This window comes from Lathamus discolor, chromosome 21 (assembly GCF_037157495.1).
Source record: "Lathamus discolor isolate bLatDis1 chromosome 21, bLatDis1.hap1, whole genome shotgun sequence".
NCBI classification, from domain to species: Eukaryota; Metazoa; Chordata; class Aves; order Psittaciformes; family Psittacidae; genus Lathamus; species Lathamus discolor.
The window spans coordinates 1,533,404-1,555,832 of NC_088904.1; the positions used below are offsets into that span (position 1 = coordinate 1,533,404).

A 22,429-nucleotide genomic window follows, 5' to 3' on the forward strand; every position below is an offset into this window, starting at 1 on the left:
GGAGGAGTAATTTCCAATGGCCAATATGGGCTTTGCGTTGATCGAATGAAAGAAGGAAGCAAATAAAATGCAAAACATTTATTTGAGTGTGTTGTACAAAAAGGTTCCAGTCATAAAATGTATATTACAAATCATTGAAAAAAGACAAGACTTTTGGCATGCATATTCTAAAAAGAAAAAAAAAACAACCACTTTGAAATGATAAAGTCTAGATCATTCCATAGATTTCATAAATCCCATATGAACATGTTAATCCTGTTGTAATTCAATTTGCAACCATTTTCACAACTCCTTTTAACAGCTTGAAACTTCCAAACGCTCTTCTGCAGTAGCTGATCCAGAAGCCAATGAAGCCCAGCAGTGACCTAGAACAACAGCCATCTAAACAGAGATTGTGTTTAAAAACATGGGAAAAGAATAAAAAGCAATAAATCACAATTAAAGTCACGAGGCATCGCTGTTGAACTGTAGTTTGTGCCCAGATGGGTAGCATTTTGGCTTAAACTCATTTCAGATAGCTTACTGCTTCTCATCTTTAGTGTAGTGATTCTGGAATACACAATCATATCTACCTTTGATCAACACGGAATAGTCATTATGAACAAAGCAGGAAGTTTGGAAGTTCAAACCCAGTTTGGAAGTTCAAACTGAACTCCAAGTCCATTCATTGTTTCCAAGTCTTTGAATATTAAGCATCCTTTTCACTCTCTAGACCTTAGCATTTCAAGAAAGGCATTACGCTTACAAATAATAATTGCATGTAAATATGGTCTTGTATAAAAAAAAACACCACTTTTAAATTATTTTAAATTGGTTTAAAGCGAAGCATATTGAAGGGCAAATAAAATTCTGTTTCCCAGGCCATTGTAAGGGAGAAAAGAAACTCTCCAACAGAATTTGTCTAAAAACAATGCTTTGAACCAAATGCAATCGTCATCTCACCTTCCACTCACTGGTTTACAACAAGGCTTCCTGTGCACACGGGGGTTGGACCCAACAGTGACAATGAAATTCAGTATCAAATATGGATATGCTTTTGTTTAGAGATAAGACTTGGAAAGGAAAATACAAACAGAAGGGATAGAATGGCTTAATAGCGAGGAAGTGGCTACAGGAGAGAGAAAACACACAGCATCAAAACCTTTCACACCGAAGGAACGTTCTCAAATGTCCTGGGGTGTAGAGAGGTCTTCTACAAGCTTCTTCTACATCCTCTGTTCAGGTTGCAGTTAAAGGGCCTTTATACAGGAGAAGCATAAAAAGAAAAGAGGGTGTATAAAAAACCCCAGTAAAATCCCTGAACTGACCATGAGGTGTCCTGTTGCTCTAGGATAAATGTGATCACCTTTCACAGTACAGTCTGCTTCACGCTGCAATACAACTGTCATGACCCATGCAAACTGCAGACAAGCCTATCTGGCTTTGACATTACAGGTCATGGGAAGCAGATGTTCTTCCTGAGACTTGGTTCCTGCTACAAACTCTGCCAGCCAATTCCCATCTACTGCCAAAACAGCGCTGTAGATGAGCCATCGATGCGTCAGTGTAAACTATTGGCTCTGTCAGGGCAAATCTGGAGTAGCAGCAGCCCAAGTAGACACACTGGGAAATAAAGCTACACACAGGAATCACAGCCACATCGTTACTTGGAATTAATCACTGCAACACAACAGGTAAAGTATCATATTGAAGTGAGAGAGAAAGAAGGGAATGAAATGTCAGAGGCTCTCTATAACCATCTGCAGGATGTCACGTTCCCAATGGTTCTGCAGAAGGATGAGTTACTCGGACACAAGTGTTGTCATACAGTACCGACTTACCAATTCAGGATTAGGTGGTGTGTGCTTATCATATTTTATATGATCTTATGATCTACACAATGAAGGAACTGGCTTAACTATTCTGCAGCAGTTCTTCTGTTATTCCTTCCCCCTCTTAACCACTGAGAATTATTTAGGAATCATTTTTACTATTCCACCCAGAATAAAGTTGTTTGCTTATTTTTCTTGGAATAAGAACATCCATAGGGGTAGTTACACTCAAGTAACCATTCTGGTAAAAGCTTTACTGGTTAATGTCCCTTATCAGAGAAGCCTGAAAATACTTTGTCTCCTGACAAGTCAAATCTTTCTCCTTCAAGCTCTGCACCAGGTATCAGACCCCGGAGAAGAACTGCTGACTATGCTCCAACTTCAAGAGTGGTTTACACACAGGACTGAAGAAGTAGGGCAAGGGAGCACTTTCATTATCCTGAAAAAATAAATTCTTGAAAAACAAAAAAAATAATAAAAAATAAAAAACAAACCCACATCAAAGCAATGCTTTTTGGTGTGGTAAACCAAAAAACCTCCCAGGATGGAGCACCAGCTCCAAAGGGATAGTGCTGTTATACTGAAGCTCAGCGTCAAAAGCAAGAGGAAAACGATGGCACCCAGAGAAGATACACACGCAACAAAGGAAGTCCATGGAATACAGTAGTTTTTCTATGTCTTGTAATTTACAGCTTGGAACCATGGATCAGATTTCCAGTAGCCTGCAGACTGTTCCTGAAGGGCACGGTGCCCATCACAAGATCTGCAAGCACCAGTCCTTAAGGCTGCAAGATGACACATTCCCCATACAGTAGCTGTTAAGAAAACTATGGCTCAGGTAGCAGAGAGGTTTTCCCTCATTGAAGCTGCCTTTCCCAGCCCATTCTTTACAGGAGAAAAGAACAAACATCACAGGAAAAAATACGAACTAACTACACGCTCACTGCATCAGTATTTAAAGATCACAGAACACTTTACAGGACAATCTTAAAGCAGAATAAGCAATCTGAAAACTGGCCAATGTAAAAAAACCCCACATAAATACAGATCTTTAGGGAAAAGAAGAAAAAAAGAAGGCAAAAAGCCCTCAACCATCATTTAAAGTATGTTCTAGAAGCTGTGGGTCAGAAAGGGAAATGCTGTCCAGTGGTTGGAAGGTGCATCGCAAAAATGCTTTTACACTGATTGCATTCATTTGTCTAACACCAAATTTAGAAAAGGTAATTGATCACAGTATGTCTGAGAAACATAATTCCACTAAATACATTTGACAGAGACGTGATTTACTACATATTTAACCTTCTACTCAAGCAGAGTGGGAAAACTATATTAGAAAACCAGCCAAGTACATCAATGGAGTTATCCCATTAGCCCAAACAGCCAAACTTTCATAGTGCTTTTCTGTAATGGATTCTCTGATAATGGTTTAAAATGTAATTGTAAATAGCCATTAATTTCTGGACTTCAGTCATCCCACTCAAATAGAGAAAGTAGCATCTTTGATTTATTTTTAAATGGCAAAATAAATCCATAAGCTTAACCCCCCCCCTCTTTTGTTCCCACCCTGCTTGCATTACAAAGCCATCAGTCAAAGCCACTAAACTGACCTTCTAGGTTATATCTGTCAGTCACAATAATGTTCAGAGAACATAATGTCCAAAAGCCACCGAAAACATCCAAACCTTGTAGCTTGTTTGATGAAATCTAAACTACTTGAAGGACAAGATCAGAGTTCAAGAATGCAGGTAAAAACAGGAATCTATGCTGGCATCAACTGGTATCCAAATTCTGTATCCAAAGCTAATAACTAGTGGAAAAAAAAAGCACATTTGCTTGTACAGTAGCAAATACATTCTTTGGAGCAGTCAAGGCCTTTTCCAAGTGCTTAAAGATGTGCTACTGTAGGAATACTAACCCTGATAGGAGTCGAGAGTTCACAGAGGAGTGCAGCAGAAGAAACCTTAATTCAAAGGGACACTGTCAGACACAGGATGCATCATCCTGAACCAAAACCCATCTGCTACTCACAGAAAGCATTTATTATAAAAAGCATTACTGTCCCTTCACTTCCTGTTAGACTTGACTTTTGAACATTTGAACACCACAAAGCAATGCTAACATCCTAAGCAGCAGTTCCTCTTAGCTTTTTAAAGAGGTTCTTAAACTGTGTGTGTAGTATTCTGCAAATGCTGCTCCTTAAGATATCTGACAATGCCCCTTTGACTGTAAGTACGGACAAGCTGCATCCAGCTCTAATTAAAAAAAGAGAACATTTATGCAGGATAACCTTTAAAATCCCTAATATTTATCACTGCCAAAAGTAAAAACATTTTCAACATCTAAAATTGTCATCATTCTGCTTAATGCTGAATATGTCAAAAGTGTTAAATCATGATGCTTCATGTCGTAACGACTGCACAGCACAACCTGCATCCATGATTTAACAAGGTCTCATTGGTGATAATGTCAAAATCCCCCGAAAACAAAACAGTTAAAACTCTGGGTTTGACACTTCCACACCTTAAGGTGTAGTGTATATTCAGTAAGCAGAAGCCTTCATCCTCCATCTTCTAAAATAATGACATGGAGCTAAAGGTGTTGACACTCAGATGTTTCTACCAGTGTCAAACCCTGGGATAGGACACGATGTTCTGGTCCCAGGTCTCCAGCACAACTTCCCTTTGGTTCCTTCCCTGGAGGAGCACTTTTACATGAGCATTGGGTCTCATTTTCCTAAGCTGGGCACTGCTGAGGATACCAGGCAAGACTCCTCCATGATTTAAGCAATGGTAGTAACATTGTGGGAATCTCTCCTGGGGCCCTACAGGTGAACATGCTTTCCTAAACCTCCTTTTGGAGTTTATCCTGGCTGTAGCTGCAATTATAGATGCTCCAGGAGTCTCAACCCATTTCTGCTGCAGGTCTGTACGTAAGACTTTAAACTCTGGATATGGGAAAAAACCATTCCACTCTAGTGTTTCAACAAAGAGGGAGGAAAAAAAAATTCTATTAAAAACTCTGGCAGTTTGGTTCAGGAAAAGGTTTTTTTTTTTGTGTTTTCTTTTTATAAAAATGTACCAAGAGTAAACTTCAAAGAAATCAGATGATGCATATAAAAATAGTTTTCAGTGGCTCTGGAGGGAAAAAAATTAGCCAAAATAAAAAGAAAGAAATGGGGAAAAGAAGCAAATAGTAGTTTTCTTTGTTTCTTTCTTCACATCACAGCGCATCCTCTGGAGGTTGTTCTGGGATCACCCTAAAATAAGACAGACAAAGCCGAACTCAATTCTTGCTGGCTTTTCATGTTGCAAGCCTGGACTCTGGTTATATTGAAGTAATATCACAACTTCAGAGAAAGCACCACGTACATCACAGCCTACTGCCAGGCTTGAGACGCTGCTGGTCCCCGTGCGGTTTGCTGGTTAATCTCCATCCTTTCACCACTGATACAGATGGCAAATGACAGTCGAGATGGCATTAGCTTTACAGCAAACTCAAAGGTGTTTCTGTTGGAAAGAGCTCTGTGCTGCACAACTGCTCTATACTCTGCCACTGATGGTCAGGCATTTCACAGGCTTATGAATATTATATTTTACATATATAATGAATATATAAATAAGGCTTATGAAGACGTAAGGTGTTATTAAGAAAATCAAGTTCATTTCAGACGTGGCAGATATATACTATGAAAAATAAATCACTAAGCTGAAGCTTGAAGCAACAGGAACTGTACTCATACAGCTCAAGCAGCAACTCCTGGAGCAGTCACGCAGGTTATACTCTCTGTACACTGGAACAATGCTGCAAGGCATTCCAAGTGTGTCCTCTGCAAGCATCCACTGGGAGAACTGGACTAGAAAACTCAAGTTTAAGGGTCCCTGACTAAATCTCCAACAAATGAGGCACAAGTTAAATATCTGGTCTGCATCTTATTACCTGTTGGTTGAAAAGGTCTTCCTCTCCAAACTCTGCCTCATCCTCTTCCTCTTCGTTCTCTCGCACAACTACTGATTTAGTGACACTTCTCACTGCAACTTCCTACACAAAAAGACAGATGAGGAGATAGCAGTAGTCTATAGCTCCTCAAGCTTTTGCTATCCCATCACAGTATAATACCCCTATTAAATTTTGGAAGGTTTAAAGCAACTTGCCCTAGATTTAACATTAAAAACAATTCCAAAACCCAAGGGGTTTTTTTCAGTTAGAAACTTATTTTGGATAGGGGGGGAGACCTTAAAAATCAGGATTTTGGCATTGTCATCCCCCAGTGCCCTCCAAATGAAGAGCTCTTGGAGCTAACCCAGCCCACAGCTTCTTCCTACCTCTCCTTCGGAGTTGACAAGGTACGTGCGGATATTTCCTCCGGTGCCCCAGCTGCCTTGATTCTTCCACACGAGAACAGAAGGGGGGCTATGGGATACTCCTGCATCTGCACCCCAAATCTAGTGAGAAAGGCATTCTGTAGTTAGCTGGTGATGCACCTTTAAGTTTTATATATATTCACAGAACCCCCTAATTCTCCTACTTCTACTTTGCACGCTGATTGTTTCTGAATTCCAATGGCAGTTTTACACCATTACTTGTAGTAAGATATTATTCTGTCTACAACAAAAGGTAACAGTGGCCATAAGAAAAAAGACAAAGAAAAAACAACTCTCTACTATTGCAATTATCAATTCTTTTCTTAACACACAAATTCATCCTTCCCCTCTCAATGAGCCCACTGCCTGGAGCCAAGGCAAACTGCAGCTTCTATAGTGTAGCAATTTCACCTTTTATATGTATCCGAGTAAGATACATATAGAAATAGCTGGAATTGATTCAAAGAAAGTCATCTTTTTTCCTCTGAAATGGCATCTGTTGCAACATATTATGCAAGCAAAATACACCACCAGAGAAAAGCAGCTGTTCTACAGCTAAGGCTGAGAACACCCAGTTGTAACTAAAGACTGAAGGAATGCTCTGAAACATTCTATTTCAGTAAGAGGTTGAGCAGGGTTCCTGTTCCAAACCTGGGCAAAGGTGTCTGAAAACTAACACCCACCCCCAAAATCACCTTTTTCTTCAACTTTCTCTCCTGCCCAAAGTGGTCTTAGATAGTGAAATGCTTCACATAGTAATTTCTGGTTTGCATTTTTGTAACTGAAATCCTGCTCCTCTAAGACCAGATCCATGAAACCCTAAGTTTCACATCAAATCAGGCTGTACCAAACGTTTCACAACTGCCACAGTATCGCTAAAAGGAGTATGTGGTTAACACACCGCAAGCAGAACTTACTGTTACAGTCTGCCCAGCTCTGAGGATATACTTAGGAGTGAATTTGTAGGCAATTTCTTCTCCGTCTCCAATTTGTCTTTTCAGTCGCCAGTTACCCAAAGACTGATCCTAATGGAGAGAGTCATTAGGTTATTTAGGGTGAGCAAAACCAAGCAAAGAGGCACCACAGCTTTCTCTAGGTCTCTCTGTTATCAAAATAAGGTGAATATAAATTTACATGGTTGTTAAACATCTGCATTCTAACTTGAAAGTATTTTTCTATACCCACTCATAGTCTAAAGTGTAAATTCCATCAGGTCATTCAGCAAAATTTAAAAAGACACAAATTTCAGACAAAACCATTCTGCTAGAGCCAGCAAGGCTATTCACATGAGCAAGGTACCAGCAGAGGGACATTTGGGACATGAACTATGTTCTCTTCCTGCAGCAAACACCACACATGTTAGTACATTGTAAGGTTCAACTCGGACTCCTGCCCCTGTTAATTACTGCAGGATGCTGCACCCTGGGATGCTGCTCCTGCTCTCCAAGTGACTCCACCTACTTGTGCTACAAAAGGCTGTGCCATTTCAATTCATCTCCTCCTTGGTCTCCAGGAGTTTTGCTGACACTCACCTTCTCCGAGTTGTTCTTCAGCTGAACATATTTGCCGTCCAGGTCTATCTCTTCTATGCTGATACTCCCTGTAGCTGAAGCTTGCTGGGACATTTGGAAGCTACTGCTGCTGCTACTGCCGCTGATGCTTCCAGTGCCAATCCCACTGGTTCCACTGCCTGAAAGCTCCTCTGTCTCAAGCCGTTTTCTCTTGCCTCGGGAAGAGCGAACAAGTGAAGTGCTGCTACTGCTGCTGCTGGAGGTAGCCCGAGAGACTGTCACACGGGAGGAGGGACTTGGAGAGAGCTTCAACCTTAACACAAGGAAGCAAGAATTTTAATGAACTCAGCCAGGGAACTGCACACAAAGCAGGAATGCCACAATATACTCAGGAACCAGGCTGTAATATGCAAAGCAGCAAAGCATAAAGCAGCCTCACTGTGTGTGTCAGGAGGGCTGAATATAAGGAGCAGGGTAAGGGCAGGATGTGGTTATCCATCCCTGAGAAATTGCCTGGTAGCATGATAATGTGACGTGGAAAGCAGTGCTAATGAGAGCAAGACAGACCGCTTAACCCTCCCCTCCAGTATATCTACTACAAAACACACTGTTCTTGAGACACATGATTAAAAAACTTAGAAGTATAAGCACCTGAATAAAAAGAGATGAATGTCTGCTCTGCTTTTGAGAGAGCTGGGCTGGTTCAGCCTGGAGACGAGAAGGCTCCTTAAGGGGAGACCTTAGAGCAGCTCCAGTGCCTAAAGGGGCTACAAGAAAGCTGGAGAGGAGCTTTGGACAAGGGCCTGCAGGGACAGGCCAAGGGGAATGGCTTTAACCTGACATACAACCCAAACCATTCTGTGCTTCTGTGAATGTCAAGCATGGAATGATATATTGCACTATACTCTGAGACCATTATAAAACCAAAATACAGTGTTCAGAGAATACTTACATGTGTTTTATGTAAGTCTTCCATACAACACATTGTAGTGTGAAGCCAGTATAACTTTAGTGAAACCAAAAGCATAAGAAATTCAAGTAACTCCTGTGAGTCCTTTTAAGAAAGGAACATGGAATCGGTATATACCTTTCCTCTTCTCCTTCCAGGAGCTTGCGGTAAGCGCTGATCTCCATGTCCAGTGCTAATTTAACATCAAGCAGCTCCTGGTACTCTGTAAGCTGCTGCTGCATCTGGTCCCTCATGTCTGTCATTTCCCTCTCTTTTGCATCTAGCATCTTCCTAAACTTCTCCCGCTCACCAGCCATCATTTCCTCCAGTTCACGAATACGATCTTCTGCTGCACTGGCCTGGGAAGACAGCAAAGGAAAACCTGCTTGGTATCTATGTGGGTACAGGGAACAAGGTAAAAATTCAGCTCCCTCCCAAAGGAACATAAAATGAGACCCCACTTGCAGCACTGTGTGCAGTTATGGTGCCCTCAACGTAAGAAGGGCATGGAGCTGCTGGAGCAAGTCCAGAGGCCACAAGGATGATCAGGGGGCTGGAGCACCTCCTGTATGAATACAGGCTAAGAAAGCTGGAGCTGTTCAGCCTGGAGAAGAGAAGCTGCATGGAGACCTCAGAGCAGCTTCCAGCGTCTGAGGGGGCTACAAGGATGCTGGAAAGGGGCTTTTCATCAGGGACTGTAGCAACAGGAAAAGGGGCAATGGGTTTAAACTGAAACAGGGGAACTTCAGGTTGGATATAAGAAGAAGCTCTTCTCTGTGAGGGTGGTGAGACACTGGCACAGGGTGCCCGAAGAAGTGGTAAACACTCCATCCCTGGCAGTGTTCAAGACCAGGTTGGACAGAGCCTTGGGCAATCTGGTCTAGTGTGAGGCAGGGGGGTGGAAGTGGATGGTCTTAAGGTCCTTTCCAACCCAAACCATTCTATGATTTTGCTCCATAAAATCCAGGAAGTATTAAGGGGCGGAAGTTCATATGTCCAAACAACACAGTGCTCTGTAATAGAGGAGAAAGCAATTTCAGTCCCCTTACCTGTTTCTGAAGGCCAGAAAGCTGGTAGCTGAGAGTTTCTATTCTCATGCGAGCCTCCTTCAACTCCTCTCGAGCTGCACCAGCAGCTTTGTCATTTTGGTCAGAGGACAGTTTGGCATTCTCCAGCTGGAAGGCAAGGTTTAGACAAGTCACTTGCATTGATTTAGATAACCTGCAAATATCCTTTTGGAGGAAGAACTGGACTGTTGACATCAAAAGCCCTTACAGCAGGAAACATTGTCTCATTGGCCATTGCATGACATCCACTATTCCCACTGTGTCCTCTGCAGTGACCCACACTTCCATGCTTCGTCTCACAACGAGGCCTTTCTTGGCTAAGGCTATTCCTGGCTATTACCCCCCTGAAAATGCATCTGTGCGCAAGCACCAGAGCAGGCATTAGAACAATGGGACAAAACTTCTTTCAATTATAATTACTTGTCTCCTTAAAGACAGCAGTGCTGATGGAAATGGTTTTACCTCAGCAACTGGACATCCTGTCAGACTGTGGGTAGCAGGAGTTACCTTGGCCTGATAGGTCTGCTCAAGCTCCATTTTGTACAGTTTGACTTGTTCATCATGTTGATTTCGTAGATCCTCCAGGGCCTGAGTCATTTTGGATTCATACTCCTGTTGGCGACTCGTGTCCACCTCAACCAAGCGATGTTCGTGACGTTTTCTTGTCTCCCTTATTTCCTGCACACACAAGGGGGACAAATTACCACATGAGGGTAAACAGTAAAAGCAGTTCCATTCAGACAACAATTAACTACTTCATTCCTAATTAGTATATAGGAGCTCCAGTACTAAAGGCATTTAAGCCTAAGCACTGCTCCACGTACTAACAGATGCAAATTACAGTTCTCATTTAGCAGGATCTAATTCTTAAGGGATCTACAGAAGTTAAAATAGGGCAAAGTGGGGAGAACATGATTTTTTACATAGCAAAGAGATCCCATCTGCTGCATTACAAACCCTTTCCTTCTCAATACACATCCCTACAGTACAATAGCGGTCTACAAGGAGTCAGATAAAATTTAACCCCTTTTGTGACCATTACACATATTGAATGCATATACAGAGAAAAATCTGCATCTTATTATAGAGAAAATCTGCATCTCCAAGTTTCACTTTTAAGCACATGCAGATCTCCCATCTCATTCTATATACTGGATGACCTCTATTCATTAGAACTGGTGCAAGTAAGGAGCAGGGCCATGCAAAGAGGTCAAGAGAGAAGGAACAAGACATTCCCTTTCCCACAGTAGTCAGCTGCTACATAAGCTCATATGCCCATGGAACAATACCTCTGTCATTCAACTCCACCACTGCTTTACTGTGTAATTCTGGCAAAACCTTTGACTATTTTATTACTCCACCCATTCACAGCAAGGGTAATACTGATTTTCCCTACCTGGACTAGTTGGTAACTGCTTATAGTCAGTTTGAGTAAAAGCTGCCTAAACTTCAGGCTATGATGAGTTTATCAGGTTGACAATACCTCCTCAAACACATTCTTCCTGAAATCCAGATCCTCTTGCAAGCTCTGGCACCGATTCTCCAGGTCCACACGCATGAGGGTCTCCTTCTCCAACTGCTTCTTAGCCACAGCATGACCATCTTCAGCCTAGGCAACAGTTTTAAAGGTAAGGATCTAATTTTGTCTGGACCCCTGTTCTTGATCCATAATCCCCTTATGGCTTTCATTTGCCATCTCTGGACCAATTATTCACACATCTAATGGCAAGCCATTTAAAGCAAACAAAAAGCCCAACAAGAAAACCCCAAACAAAACAAAACCCAGCACAACAAAAGAAAGTGTGTGCAGGCTTACAAATATTTAAACAAGCTTTTGTGTTTGTAGACCGGTTACTTAAAACATAGGATTATTTCAATACAGGATGATAAGGGAGTTGAGGATTAATTCCTCAAGCACAGTATATTCTGTATGTTCTTCCTGCTAGCACCACCCTACTGGGCACTCCAACCTAAGTTTGAATTATGCAAGACATTACTAAGGACAACATGTAGTACATGATACCTCATGACTATACAAACACCTACCAGAAAGTTTTAAATAAAAGCTTTTGACTAGTAACATTTCTAAACCATGATGTTGCTCTGGTTGTTTTAGACATTTCTTACTATTTAGTTTTATATTCAAGAGGAGCAAGCAAAGGTTCACCAGTAAGAGAGATAGATCTATTATGATCAGATTACAAATGAACTGCAAAGAACACCATATGTGACAATACAGAGCCTGGAAACAGTCACAGCCATACCTTAGCAAGCTGGGCTCTCAAATCAGCTACCTCTGCCTCCAGGCTGCGTTTCTCATTCAGGACAGTGTTGAGTTCTGCTTCACTTCTATGGAACAGCACTTCAAGATCCTTAATGCGACCCTGAGCCACAGACAAATCTGCATCTTTCTTCTTGTAGCTAAAAACAAAAGTTCATTACATTTATTAAGTGGGTCTTAATGTCTGGTGCATGCCTTGGTTACTACTACAGGTATTTTGTTATGATACACATTTTATTAGGGTAAGTATACCACTACATGGCTGCTACAGTAACCTGCAAACGTAGCTAATGAAAGCAATAGTAAACGCCTCTTAAAACTCTCAACTTGTACCAATGTGTTGTAACTGCATTGCCTAGTAAAGAATGTCATGGGCAGGCAAGAATAAAACAAGAAGGCAACTCTGCCAGCTAAAAGATGACAATAAAGCAGCTTCACACACAAGGTGTGGAGTATTTTGTCATCTCAGTGCTGCACAGCACATTTAATTGCTGACATCTATCACTCTGGACCACAGCCCCTGAGAAGCAGAGCACATCCATCTCCCCCAGAGGCACACAAGCATTCCCGGTGTTTTGTACTTGATGGGGCCAAGCCCATTCCTCAAGATGTACTCCCACCTAAGGTAGCAAAGTAATTCACTGTGGAAATGTCATAGGAATAAACCAGTATTTCTCAGCAGTATTCATTATGAGCAAAGCAGTTCTGGTCACTTTGAATATGATTATTTGAGCTGTTAGGTCCAACTCACAGACACTATCAAGGTCATCTTCCTCCTGCCCACCAATTACTTGTCTGCCTTTTCCTCTAACATACTGACTTTCTGCAGCTTCTCTGAGTGTATGTCATTATGTCATTAAAAACATGGGGTTTTCTATGAAGCAATATGTTCTTGCTGCAGTGTAAGCTCGCTCTAATCTCACAAGAACACAGGGAATGACTTCTTGTCTTTTCCTCTTAAACCATCTTAAAATTCATTTTTCTTGGTGCAATCTCTGAATTTGTTTTCATTTCCCTGTAACCAATTCTTTTAATCATTAGTCCAATCTGTTTGTGTGAATTCTGTTCTGCAACATATGTGCAGTGTCTTCAAGCTCAGCAGCTTGCAGGAAATATATAGACAAAACACAACTTCTACTTAAAAACAGCTATTCAGCAGCAATCAGAAAGTCTTTAAAACAGAGTCTCCAGACACAGGACCCTGCATCACATGCATTACGCAGTAAAACAACTCACTGTAAATGCGTTGCAGACAATCAGATCTGGAATCATAGTATCATATAATCATAGACCAGTCTATGATTATATGATTCCTTTTATAACTACTTAGATGCAAATGAAGGGAGATGGGAGACTTATAGTAAGACTGTACTGGCACTACTAGCTTAAAACCAATTTTATATCCATATATTAATTTTAAAAATGAAGTTTCAACTGCTGACCAGGTTTTGGTTATGAAAACTCCCTGGTGGAAATGGAAATGATGGATTACAGTTGGCTTCAGCAACCAGTTTATCAGGCCAATTCTCTTTGATTCAGACTGAACAGCAGGTTTTTAAAGTACAGTCGATACAAGACCTTCTTGCAGCACACTTACATTTTAGCTTCATGTGTTTTTAAGGCAACACTGCTTCCGTATTCCCAAATTCCTTAAGGCCACCCTTTTCCTTCATTTCTGTCATGAGTCAGTGCAGTGAAGCAGATTATAAAACTGATAACCTTTAAAAGTGAACCTCCCTTGGATGGGTCAGTTTTAACTTAGTTTCTCCGTCTGGTTTACTAAGCAGCTTCCATTGTGCATGGTCACATAACCAGAGATACAAGAGGACAGAAACAGGCACAATTAATCTTTTCTGCCTCTAGATGTCTGAACTGCCCAACTCAGAGTATATTGATTTTGTTTCTACAAATACATTCGTGAATATACTGGACATATTATCTGCCCTGATGAGCTGTACCAACAAGACCCTATCTTCTCACTGATCTGCGATGCATCCAAAAGGCATTAGAAAGAACCAATAGCATCATTCCCACTGCAAAAATTGACCATTCCAATGCAAAAAATATCATCTTGCCTCGTGGAAAATTTTCCTTACTTTTTATTGAACTCCTCAAGTTCTGCTCTCAGTTTTCCTATTTCAATCTGTAGTCTGGCCCTCTCTTTGGCAGTTTCATCCAGAACTCTTCGAGCATCAGCCAGCTCAGATTCATAGAGACTCTTGATTCCACTCACCTAAGGGGAAGAAAGTATTCAGATATGAGAACAACCCAAAGATTAACAGTCCAAGAAAGGACCTTAAAGCAGTTCCAACCCCCTGCCATGGGTAGGGACACCTTCCACTAGAGCAGCTTGCTCCAAGCTCCTGTGTCCAACCTGGCCTTGAACACTGCCAGGGATGGGGCAGCCACAGCTTTTCGGGGCAGCCACAGCTTCTCTGGGCACCCTGTGCCAGTGCCTCAGCACCCTCACAGGGAAGAGCTTCTGCCTAAGAGCTCATCTCAGTCTCCCCTCGGGCAGGTTCAAGCCATTCCCCTTGGCCTGTCCCTACAGGCCCTTGTCCAAAGCCCCTCTCCAGGTTTCCTGCAGCCCCTTTAGGCACTGGAGCTGCTCTAAGGTCTCCCCCCTTAAGGAGCCTTCTCTTCTCTAGGCTGACCCAGCCCAGCCCTCTCAGCCTGGCTCCAGAGCAGAGCTGCTCCAGCCCTGGCAGCATCCCCTTGGCCTCCTCTGGACTCACTCCAACAGCTCCATGTCCCCCCCTTGTGGTGTTGCCCCAGAGCTGGATGAGGACTGCAGTGGGGGTGTCCCCAGAGCACAGCAGTGGGGAAGAATCCCCTGCCTTGACCTGCTGCTCATGCTCTGGGGGTGCAGTTCAGCACATGTGGGGGTTCTGGGCTGCTCTGTGCTACTCCTTCTATGAAAGGACACCAGGACAACTATTACTAATGCAAATTCAGAAAACAGAGCAATCAGGGAGTGAGAAGAGCCAAAAGCAGAATGCACCATCTTTAGGAAGAGAAATTTCATTACAAAGCATAAAACACAGGAACAAAGCAAACTGTGCTATTCCTCGGAGTGCCTATTCCAACAGAGTGGCTCCAATGCCAGACTCAACCATCTGGTCTTCAAAAAGACTGATTAAAAGCAGTCGGGATATAATGAAAGCTCCTGATATAGTCTCCTAAAGCTTCTGAAATTAACTGAAATATGACAGTGTAAGGGCTGAGAAGCCTTAGTTTATGAGCAAACCACACACCAGATCTGACTTGGCTGTCTACCCATGCAAACTTACTACTTTCTTTTTAAAGACTTAATTCTTTCAAGCTCATTCTACTTAAGCTTGGGGTTTTTTTTACTCCACAGCTGATAGTCAAAGGTTGTCTATGGCACAAGCCAACTCTACCCCATATTATCAGACACAAGATACAGGAACTTCTACAAAGAGGTGTACCACAACTATGCTGAACTCTTTCATACAGCACCAAAACAATGCTATTCTGAACAGAGAATAAACAATTCACGCAACTCCTGTGTAGAGAGAATGTCATTAGCTGGAGCTGAAAATTGCCTGACAAAAGCTGTTTCAGAACCTGTTGGTAAAAGGAGAACCAGAGGCTGTGCTTCTTAATTAGAAAGAACTGATTCATTCATGGCATAACCAGCGCGGTAGCTTAGTATGGATTTTATTCATGTTAACCTCATCTCGGCTCTTATTCCAGTAACAAACATTAGAAGGAAATGCACAGCTCCAATTCCAAGGCCAAAGTGTTAGTCAAAAAGCCACTTTCACTGGCATTTTAAGGTAAAGCACTGAACAGCCAGAAATAACTGAGAGGTAAGGACACAGTGCAACTTCCAGCAGAGGCAGCAGACAGCAATGAGCAGGAACACCTTCAATCACTGAAAAGAGGAAAAAAGAAAGAAAAACCCGCTAAAACCTTGCCAGAACTCTAACAATAGGATGCAAAGAGAATATGGATTTATGATAACACCAATAAAAGGTCTAGATTATCAAACTGAACTGGAGAACACTTGAAGATGGGTTTATTCCTTGTGCCAGACTTTTCCTCTGATCACAGGGGTCTGGGATTCCTGAAGACTGGCCTGATAAGAAGACAATGAGTACATGAGCCTTCCTTATGTCTGAGTTTAGTCTGGACCTCCGTGCTCATCCATATGGCCTCCTGCCACCTTTGCTCCACTTCCTGATTGTTGGGATGGACCACTCTTGAGCCTGGAGGAGGTCAGCCTTGAATATCAACTCAGCTTTGATGGACCCCCTTTGCTCTCTAGGGCTGTAACCCATGGGATTCTACCAAGCAGAGGCCTGAAGCGGCTGAAGTCTACTCTCCTTGTACCCAGAGTTGTGGTCCTGCTTTTTGCACTGCTTCATCCTCTACAGATCCCAAACTCGACCACATCATGGTCACTGCCCTTCCTTATTTATTAACTATTAGGTAGCACAAAATACCTAGCAGAGCACTAAAACTAGGGCATGTGAGGCTTCTCCCAGTTGACTTGAGGAAGCCTCATTTACCTCTTCTTGATCAGGTCAGTAGCAGACACAGATCACAACATCACCCCGTCTTGGTCAGAATTAGTAGGCAGACCAACAGGTTCCCAGCTAGCTCATAACCTGTCTTCAGGCAGAGCTCTCAGCATTCCCACTGTTCTTCCTCCCCACCTTCCTGAAAAGCCTGTATCCATCCATCCCAGCACGCTAGTTGTGTGAGCTATCCCTGATCCCAATGAGACCACAGATGTGCAACTGCCCACAGACTGCTTGCTCCTTGTCTGCTCCCCATGCTGCACACACTGGTTTTTCAGAGAAGCACCCAAGTGATGACTCCCCATGCAGGGCAGGAGAGCTTTCCCCACAGGACTGTTCCATAGGCACTTCCTTTTTCATGCACCCATGCCTGGGGTGCTCCCATTCCATCCTTTTTCTGTTGCTTTCTCTTCTGTTTGCTTGCTTTCCCCATCCACCACTTCCTCACCTGAGACAAATCTCTCCCTACCCCATCATTCCCATATAAAGTTCTTCTTAGCAGGCTGACCAGCCCTGTTGGTAAGGAAATGTTTGCCTAGTCAGGTGGATCCTATCTCTTTGAAGCAGTCATCAATTCTGAAAGACAGTTCTGCAGTGGCAGAAACCAAAATCCTGTTGTCACCAGCAGACGCACAACCCGGTGTCACTCTGCAGGATCTGCTCAGCCATCAGAGAATCACAGCCTCGTTTGGGTTGGAAGGCACCTTAGAGCCCATACACTTCCAACCCCCTGCCACATGCAAGAAGACTTTCCACTAGAATGGGTTGCTCTAAGCCCCGTCCAACCTGGCCTTCTCTTCCTGCAACTCTTCCTGTACAGAGGCCAAATTGAGCATCCTACAAGTTGCACTATGAAGGTGCTCCCACGTTTTTTCCCCTCTTTTGCCAGGAAAAGAACCTGCAAGTTTGTAATTGGGCCACACACAAAACAAGGAAACAAGAAACTAGAGATGCTTCCACAGCAGAGTCTGAAAGGCTGATGCTCCTCAACCTATCAACCTGTGCTGGGAGCACTCCAAGCTCACTGTGCAGCAGCTCAAGGATAGACACAAGAACGCACTCTCCCATGGCAGTATCTTGAGAGAAGCTGAAAGGCTTCTCAACGAAAACACAGGAAACATGCCAAGAAGGCAATGAACGTGCTAGGCAAGAAGCCCCATCCAACTGCAAGTGAGTCCAGACAAATTCAGTAATAAAACATTAATCCCACTAACTTGCATTTACATGCTAAACATAAGTGTATTCCCACCATGTGTGGCTCAATATATTCTTACTCACCCAGTTCTGGATTGACAAAGGGCTGCCAGTCAGCTATAGCTCAGACTCACCCAGAATGAGTCAAGTTCTCAAGAACAACCATGATGTGTGTTGTGGACCACCACCATCACCTCCCAGATGGCGTCTACAGTGCTAGAAGACCATTCAACCCCACATCTTGGAGGCTACAACTGAGTGAGCTACTATCCACAGCAGCATCTGAACATGTATTTTGCAGGTGGCAGCACTATGTCTACTACATCTCTACTCCTCCTTTCTGTGGGTGAGAACAGTGGGATGTCTCTCCCATGCCCATCAAACAGTCTTTTCTGGAGGGCTTCAATCGTCAGCATTGCAGTGGAAGAGGGGGACTTAGAAAGGGAACTGAGGAGACTTCCAGGACCTTTTTCCTCTCAGCCCTTCCAATGTTTCCCCCTCCCAGCCTCAAAAATGACGTTATTGTAACAGTAACCCCAGCACAGTGAGAAGTGCATCAGTCATATACTAGCAAGGTAGAAAAGCAAGGGGATGAGCTAAATTTCTCTTGTCATAGACTAAGCTAAGGGGATTCATGCAAGAGAGCAAACAAGAAATCAGTACAACCACAGGTTCGTCCAGCCACACAAAGTACTCTTTGCATTTGTCTGAGGACTTACTGTTACACATTTTTAGTTCTCTAGAGGCCTACTGCACACAAGTAGAGATAGAAGAGCATTGGACAGAGTTAGGAAAAGCAGGAAAAGGGGCTATAATTAGCAGAGGACTAAAGATGAATCAACTTCTGTAAAGTTTCTTTTCTTTGCTGTTAAGAGGTGGCAGCTTTGTGTTCCTCAAAAAGAGCCATGAGGCAGTTGTTGTCTGTAGGTCTAAGGAGATTGCCCAACAGAGGAGAAAGTGGCTGCTTCCTTTTACCTTCTACAGACTGGTGACTAAAACAATGAGGAAAAAGAACATTCCAAGCAGCTGATGATTAAAGAGTCTGGCACAACAGTGACTATGGTCCTTGCCCAAACAGCATCAAGCAGGACTTCACTCATCTCAAAGATATTCCCCTAAACCAGAGCTTTGAGAACAAGCTCAGAAATGCCACCCCTTTGTTCCCATGCATGCAGGGGTGGGAAGGAGCATGTCAGAAATGATCCCAATTCCATCCCCTTCCTCAGACATGGTTACTGTGGGATACTGGAGTTACAAGCAATGGACAAACATCTTATGATACCATGCTCTTTTCTACTGTTGGTCATAGCAATCCTCAGCCTCCCATGCGCCTTGGACTATAGTTCCACCACCTGCACTCAAGGCAGAAGGCTCAGGCGCCAACATAGAGCCCACTGGTGAGCAAACTCCTGTCTGCCATCCCACAACATGCATCATTCCATCTACCAGAGTAGCAGATGATGGTCCCTGCCACTACTAGAAAAAAGCCGAAAGTATTAGAATATTTAGACAGCTAAAAAAAATGAAATAGCAAAAATCAGAATAAAATTTACACACAGTTGAGGACAACAAAGGGGAATTTACCTTGAACACCCTGGGAAAATACTCTATTTCAAACATGCAGAATAATATAAAGGTGTATATATATAATGATGTAGTTAGAACAGTGCCACTATCATGGGACTACACTTAACTGTGCTTCTACACAGAGTTGCTTTGGGATGTATTTATTTTTATGGGGGTTTTTGTTTGGTTGGGGGTGGTTTTGATTGATATCTTACTTCATGCTAAGCCTAATCACTTTATAAACGTGATTTCCAATAAATTGTACCAGGCACATCAGGAAAACTGACTTGTCAGCAGAAAATCCAGTTTACTAGACAGGTCCTGAAAGTGAAAGGAATCCATTCCACTAAACCCCAAGTCCGACAGTTCTACTGCTCCCACAGTCCTAAACCACCATTCACCAGCCTGCATAGTGAAAAACTGAAGGGCAAAGCAAGCAAAGGATTTCTATCAAAACCATCAAGTTTAATTTCTGATTACTGCATCCAGAATTGTTAACACAGAGAACTGCCATTAGGAGTTGTTCTATGCTTGTATTAAAAGTCAAATGAGATTGTATCTATGTTGTCTGCTTGTCCTGTTGTTACTCATTATGTGTGCTGTCAATGCCTCCTGCATTTAAAATGCAGTAAAACTCTTTCCAGCCTCCAGCAATCTACGACTTAAAAGCTCCCTGAATCAGAGGTGGTTATTTTGTTTATAGCACGATTTCACATAGGATAAGTGATGCAGCCATGCTTCATGGTTAGCAATATCTAGTTATCTTGAAAACATGGGAGTTATATTATATCATTAAGTGGTACAAAGGGACTTCAAAGGAACTTCAGTCCTGGGTGCACAGACTGCAGGTAGGGCAACTATTCCCAGAACAAGACACTATCATATCCAGTCTGCTTAAACCAAATGAATTCAAAGCCTCCTCCCAGCCCAAGCAGCATCAAATCAGACCCTTAAAGGGGGGAGGAAAAAGAAAAAGGGAGGAAAAAATAAAAGCCTACACAGCGGCACAGCACAAGCCGCAGTAAAGGCTGCTATCTACAGGCTTCCCACAGAAGTTTAACTTCGTCTCAGAGGTGGGCCACCTCACCTTGCAGATTACCTCCACCACATGATGTAGAGGGGGTTTGGACTGGTACAGGATGGGTGGGAGTGCCCCCAGCTGTGTCACTGACTACATCCTTCCTCTATACGGGAAGGAGAGTCCTGGGGGAAAGCCGATACAACAGAAGAGGGAAAAGCAAAACATGGCTTAGGGAAAAGGATGTGCCAAGTTTTGCCTCCAAGATCACGGGAGTAGTTCATAGAACCACAGAATGGGTTGGAAGGGACCTCAAAGCTCTCTCGGTTCCAGCCCTCTGCCACAGGCAGGGACACCGTCCACTCGATGACTCACAACTACGAGGATTTCATTCCCACATCTCCTCTGCTGAGAAGCAAATTTTTCATCGCATCCCATACGAGATGCAGCCATCGGGACAGGGACCCGAAAGGGAAAGCAACGCTCAGCTTGCTACAACTCACACAGGACACGCGTGCTCGGCACGGGGTACCGCACCCCCAGAAGCCCGCACGGGGAGCACGCTACAAACGACAGCAAAGACCCATCCCCGCGGCCGCTGAGACCCGCACGCAGCCCCGGCGGACCCCGAGCACCGCGCTCGGGGCGGCGGGCCCTGCGCGGCCCGAACGCGAAGGGCAGCGTGCGGCTCCAGCCGCCGCCGGGGTCCTTCCGAGTACCGGTGCCGACGCCGCGCTGAGCCGCCTACGAGGGGTCACTCCGCGGCCGCGCAGCCCCTGACAGCCCCCGAGGGGCCGCATCTCCCGCACCCTCCGCTCGGCCCGGCCCCCCCCCCGCCCCCGCCGCCGCTTTCGCCCTCAGCCCCGAGCCCGTCGGCTGGGGTCGGCCGGAGCCCGCTTCCCGGCGGGGCGAGGCGGGACGCGAATGGCGCCGCCGAGCCCGCGGCCGCACGGAGCCGCCACAGCGCGCCCCTCGCCGGGCGGGCGGGCCGGAACGGAACGGCTCGGCCGGGCCGCGGACCCCCCTGTGCGGGACGGAGCGGCGGAAAACGGCCCCAGCGGGCCGCGGGCGCCCGCCCCGGAGGCGCGGGCCAGCAGGCCGTACCTCCCGTGTGGTGACCTCCTCCTTCTCCGAGATCTTCACCAGCAGCCGGTCATTCTCCAACTCCAGCGCCCGCACACGGTCGATGTAAACGGCCAGGCGGTCATTGAGCTGCCGCAGCTCCTCCTTCTCCTGCAGCCGGGAGATGCGAGTGGGTGAGAGCGGGGTCCCGCCGGGGGTGCCGCGGCTCGGGGTGCCTGACATGGCGCTCAGCTCGCGGGCGGGCGGGCAGCGCGCTCATTCAATCCAGCCGCACCGGGGGAGGAGGGAGCGGCAAGATGGCGGACACCGCCTTCCCCCGCCGCGGGGCCGCATGGGAAATGGAGTACTCGGGCCAAGATGGCCGCGCCCCAGGGAGCGCCGGGAGGAGGAGGAAGAAGGTCGGCCGCCGTCCATTTTGTGAGGGGTTGCGGAGGCCGGGGCTGTTCTTTAGCCCTGATACTGATTTAGGCTGTCGTGAGTGCGGGAAGAGAGGGGACGCTCTTCAGGGGAGGATTTGTTGGGTAATAAAACCAAGAGGGACCAGAGCTGCTAAAGATGCGCTCCTCAGGGGCTCCCGGCCCTGCTCTCACTCGGAGCAGCCACTTAGTCCGTGACGGGTGCTGGTACTGGGATGTGTGTACTGTTTAACTGACATATCTTCGTGTTAGTTATCGAGCGCATACAGCGCTGCTTTGAGCTGATTGTTTGCTGTCAGCTCAAATCCACCGGGAAATTTCCCATTCCTGAAGAACGGGACTATTCTTTATCCCAAAACATATTTTTGACCAAGTACACCCCTGTCCTGCCAGTTCTTGAGCATTAACATAAATGGGATTACGATTCCCGTGAACTCATTCTTCATGTCCACAGTTCTAGAGGCTGGAAAGCTCTTCCTGCTGTTGCGCCTTTGGGCTACAAGGGAAGGCTGAGAAAAGGGGGATTTTCTGCCTGAGAAGAAGAAGAACCAGATTCAGAGTCCGTTTTCCATATCCATGGACAGCAAGGAAGAAAAGCGGCGTGAGCATAATGCAGAGCCTGAGA

The 22,429-nt window shown here is 44.6% G+C and overlaps 1 protein-coding gene across 1 annotated transcript; it reads right to left on the bottom strand.

Moving 5' to 3' along the window:
- Positions 1-1,454: 1,454 nt before the first annotated feature.
- On the bottom strand, positions 1,455-21,712 carry LMNB2 (lamin B2). Its single transcript, XM_065699739.1, has 12 exons — positions 21,410-21,712; positions 14,077-14,213; positions 11,964-12,120; positions 11,183-11,308; positions 10,207-10,377; positions 9,682-9,807; positions 8,771-8,991; positions 7,705-7,996; positions 7,090-7,197; positions 6,134-6,253; positions 5,748-5,849; positions 1,455-5,067 (listed from the first exon to the last, which is right to left on the bottom strand). The coding sequence occupies exons 1-12, from the start codon at positions 21,608-21,610 to the stop codon at positions 5,026-5,028; spliced, it is 1,803 nt and encodes a 600-aa protein (XP_065555811.1). The 5' UTR covers positions 21,611-21,712; the 3' UTR covers positions 1,455-5,025.
- Positions 21,713-22,429: the final 717 nt, after the last annotated feature.

Coding starts and splice junctions, on each gene's coding strand:
- LMNB2 (XM_065699739.1), bottom strand. CDS start 21,610: ATGTCAGGCACCCCGAGCCGCGGCACCCCCGGCGGGACCCCGCTCTCA. Junction 8,992..9,681: donor TTTCTGGCCTTCAGAAACAG/GTAAGGGGACTG, acceptor CTGTCTTCCCAG/GCCAGTGCAGCAGAAGATCG. Junction 7,997..8,770: donor CTGGAAGGAGAAGAGGAAAG/GTATATACCGAT, acceptor CCTTGTGTTAAG/GTTGAAGCTCTCTCCAAGTC.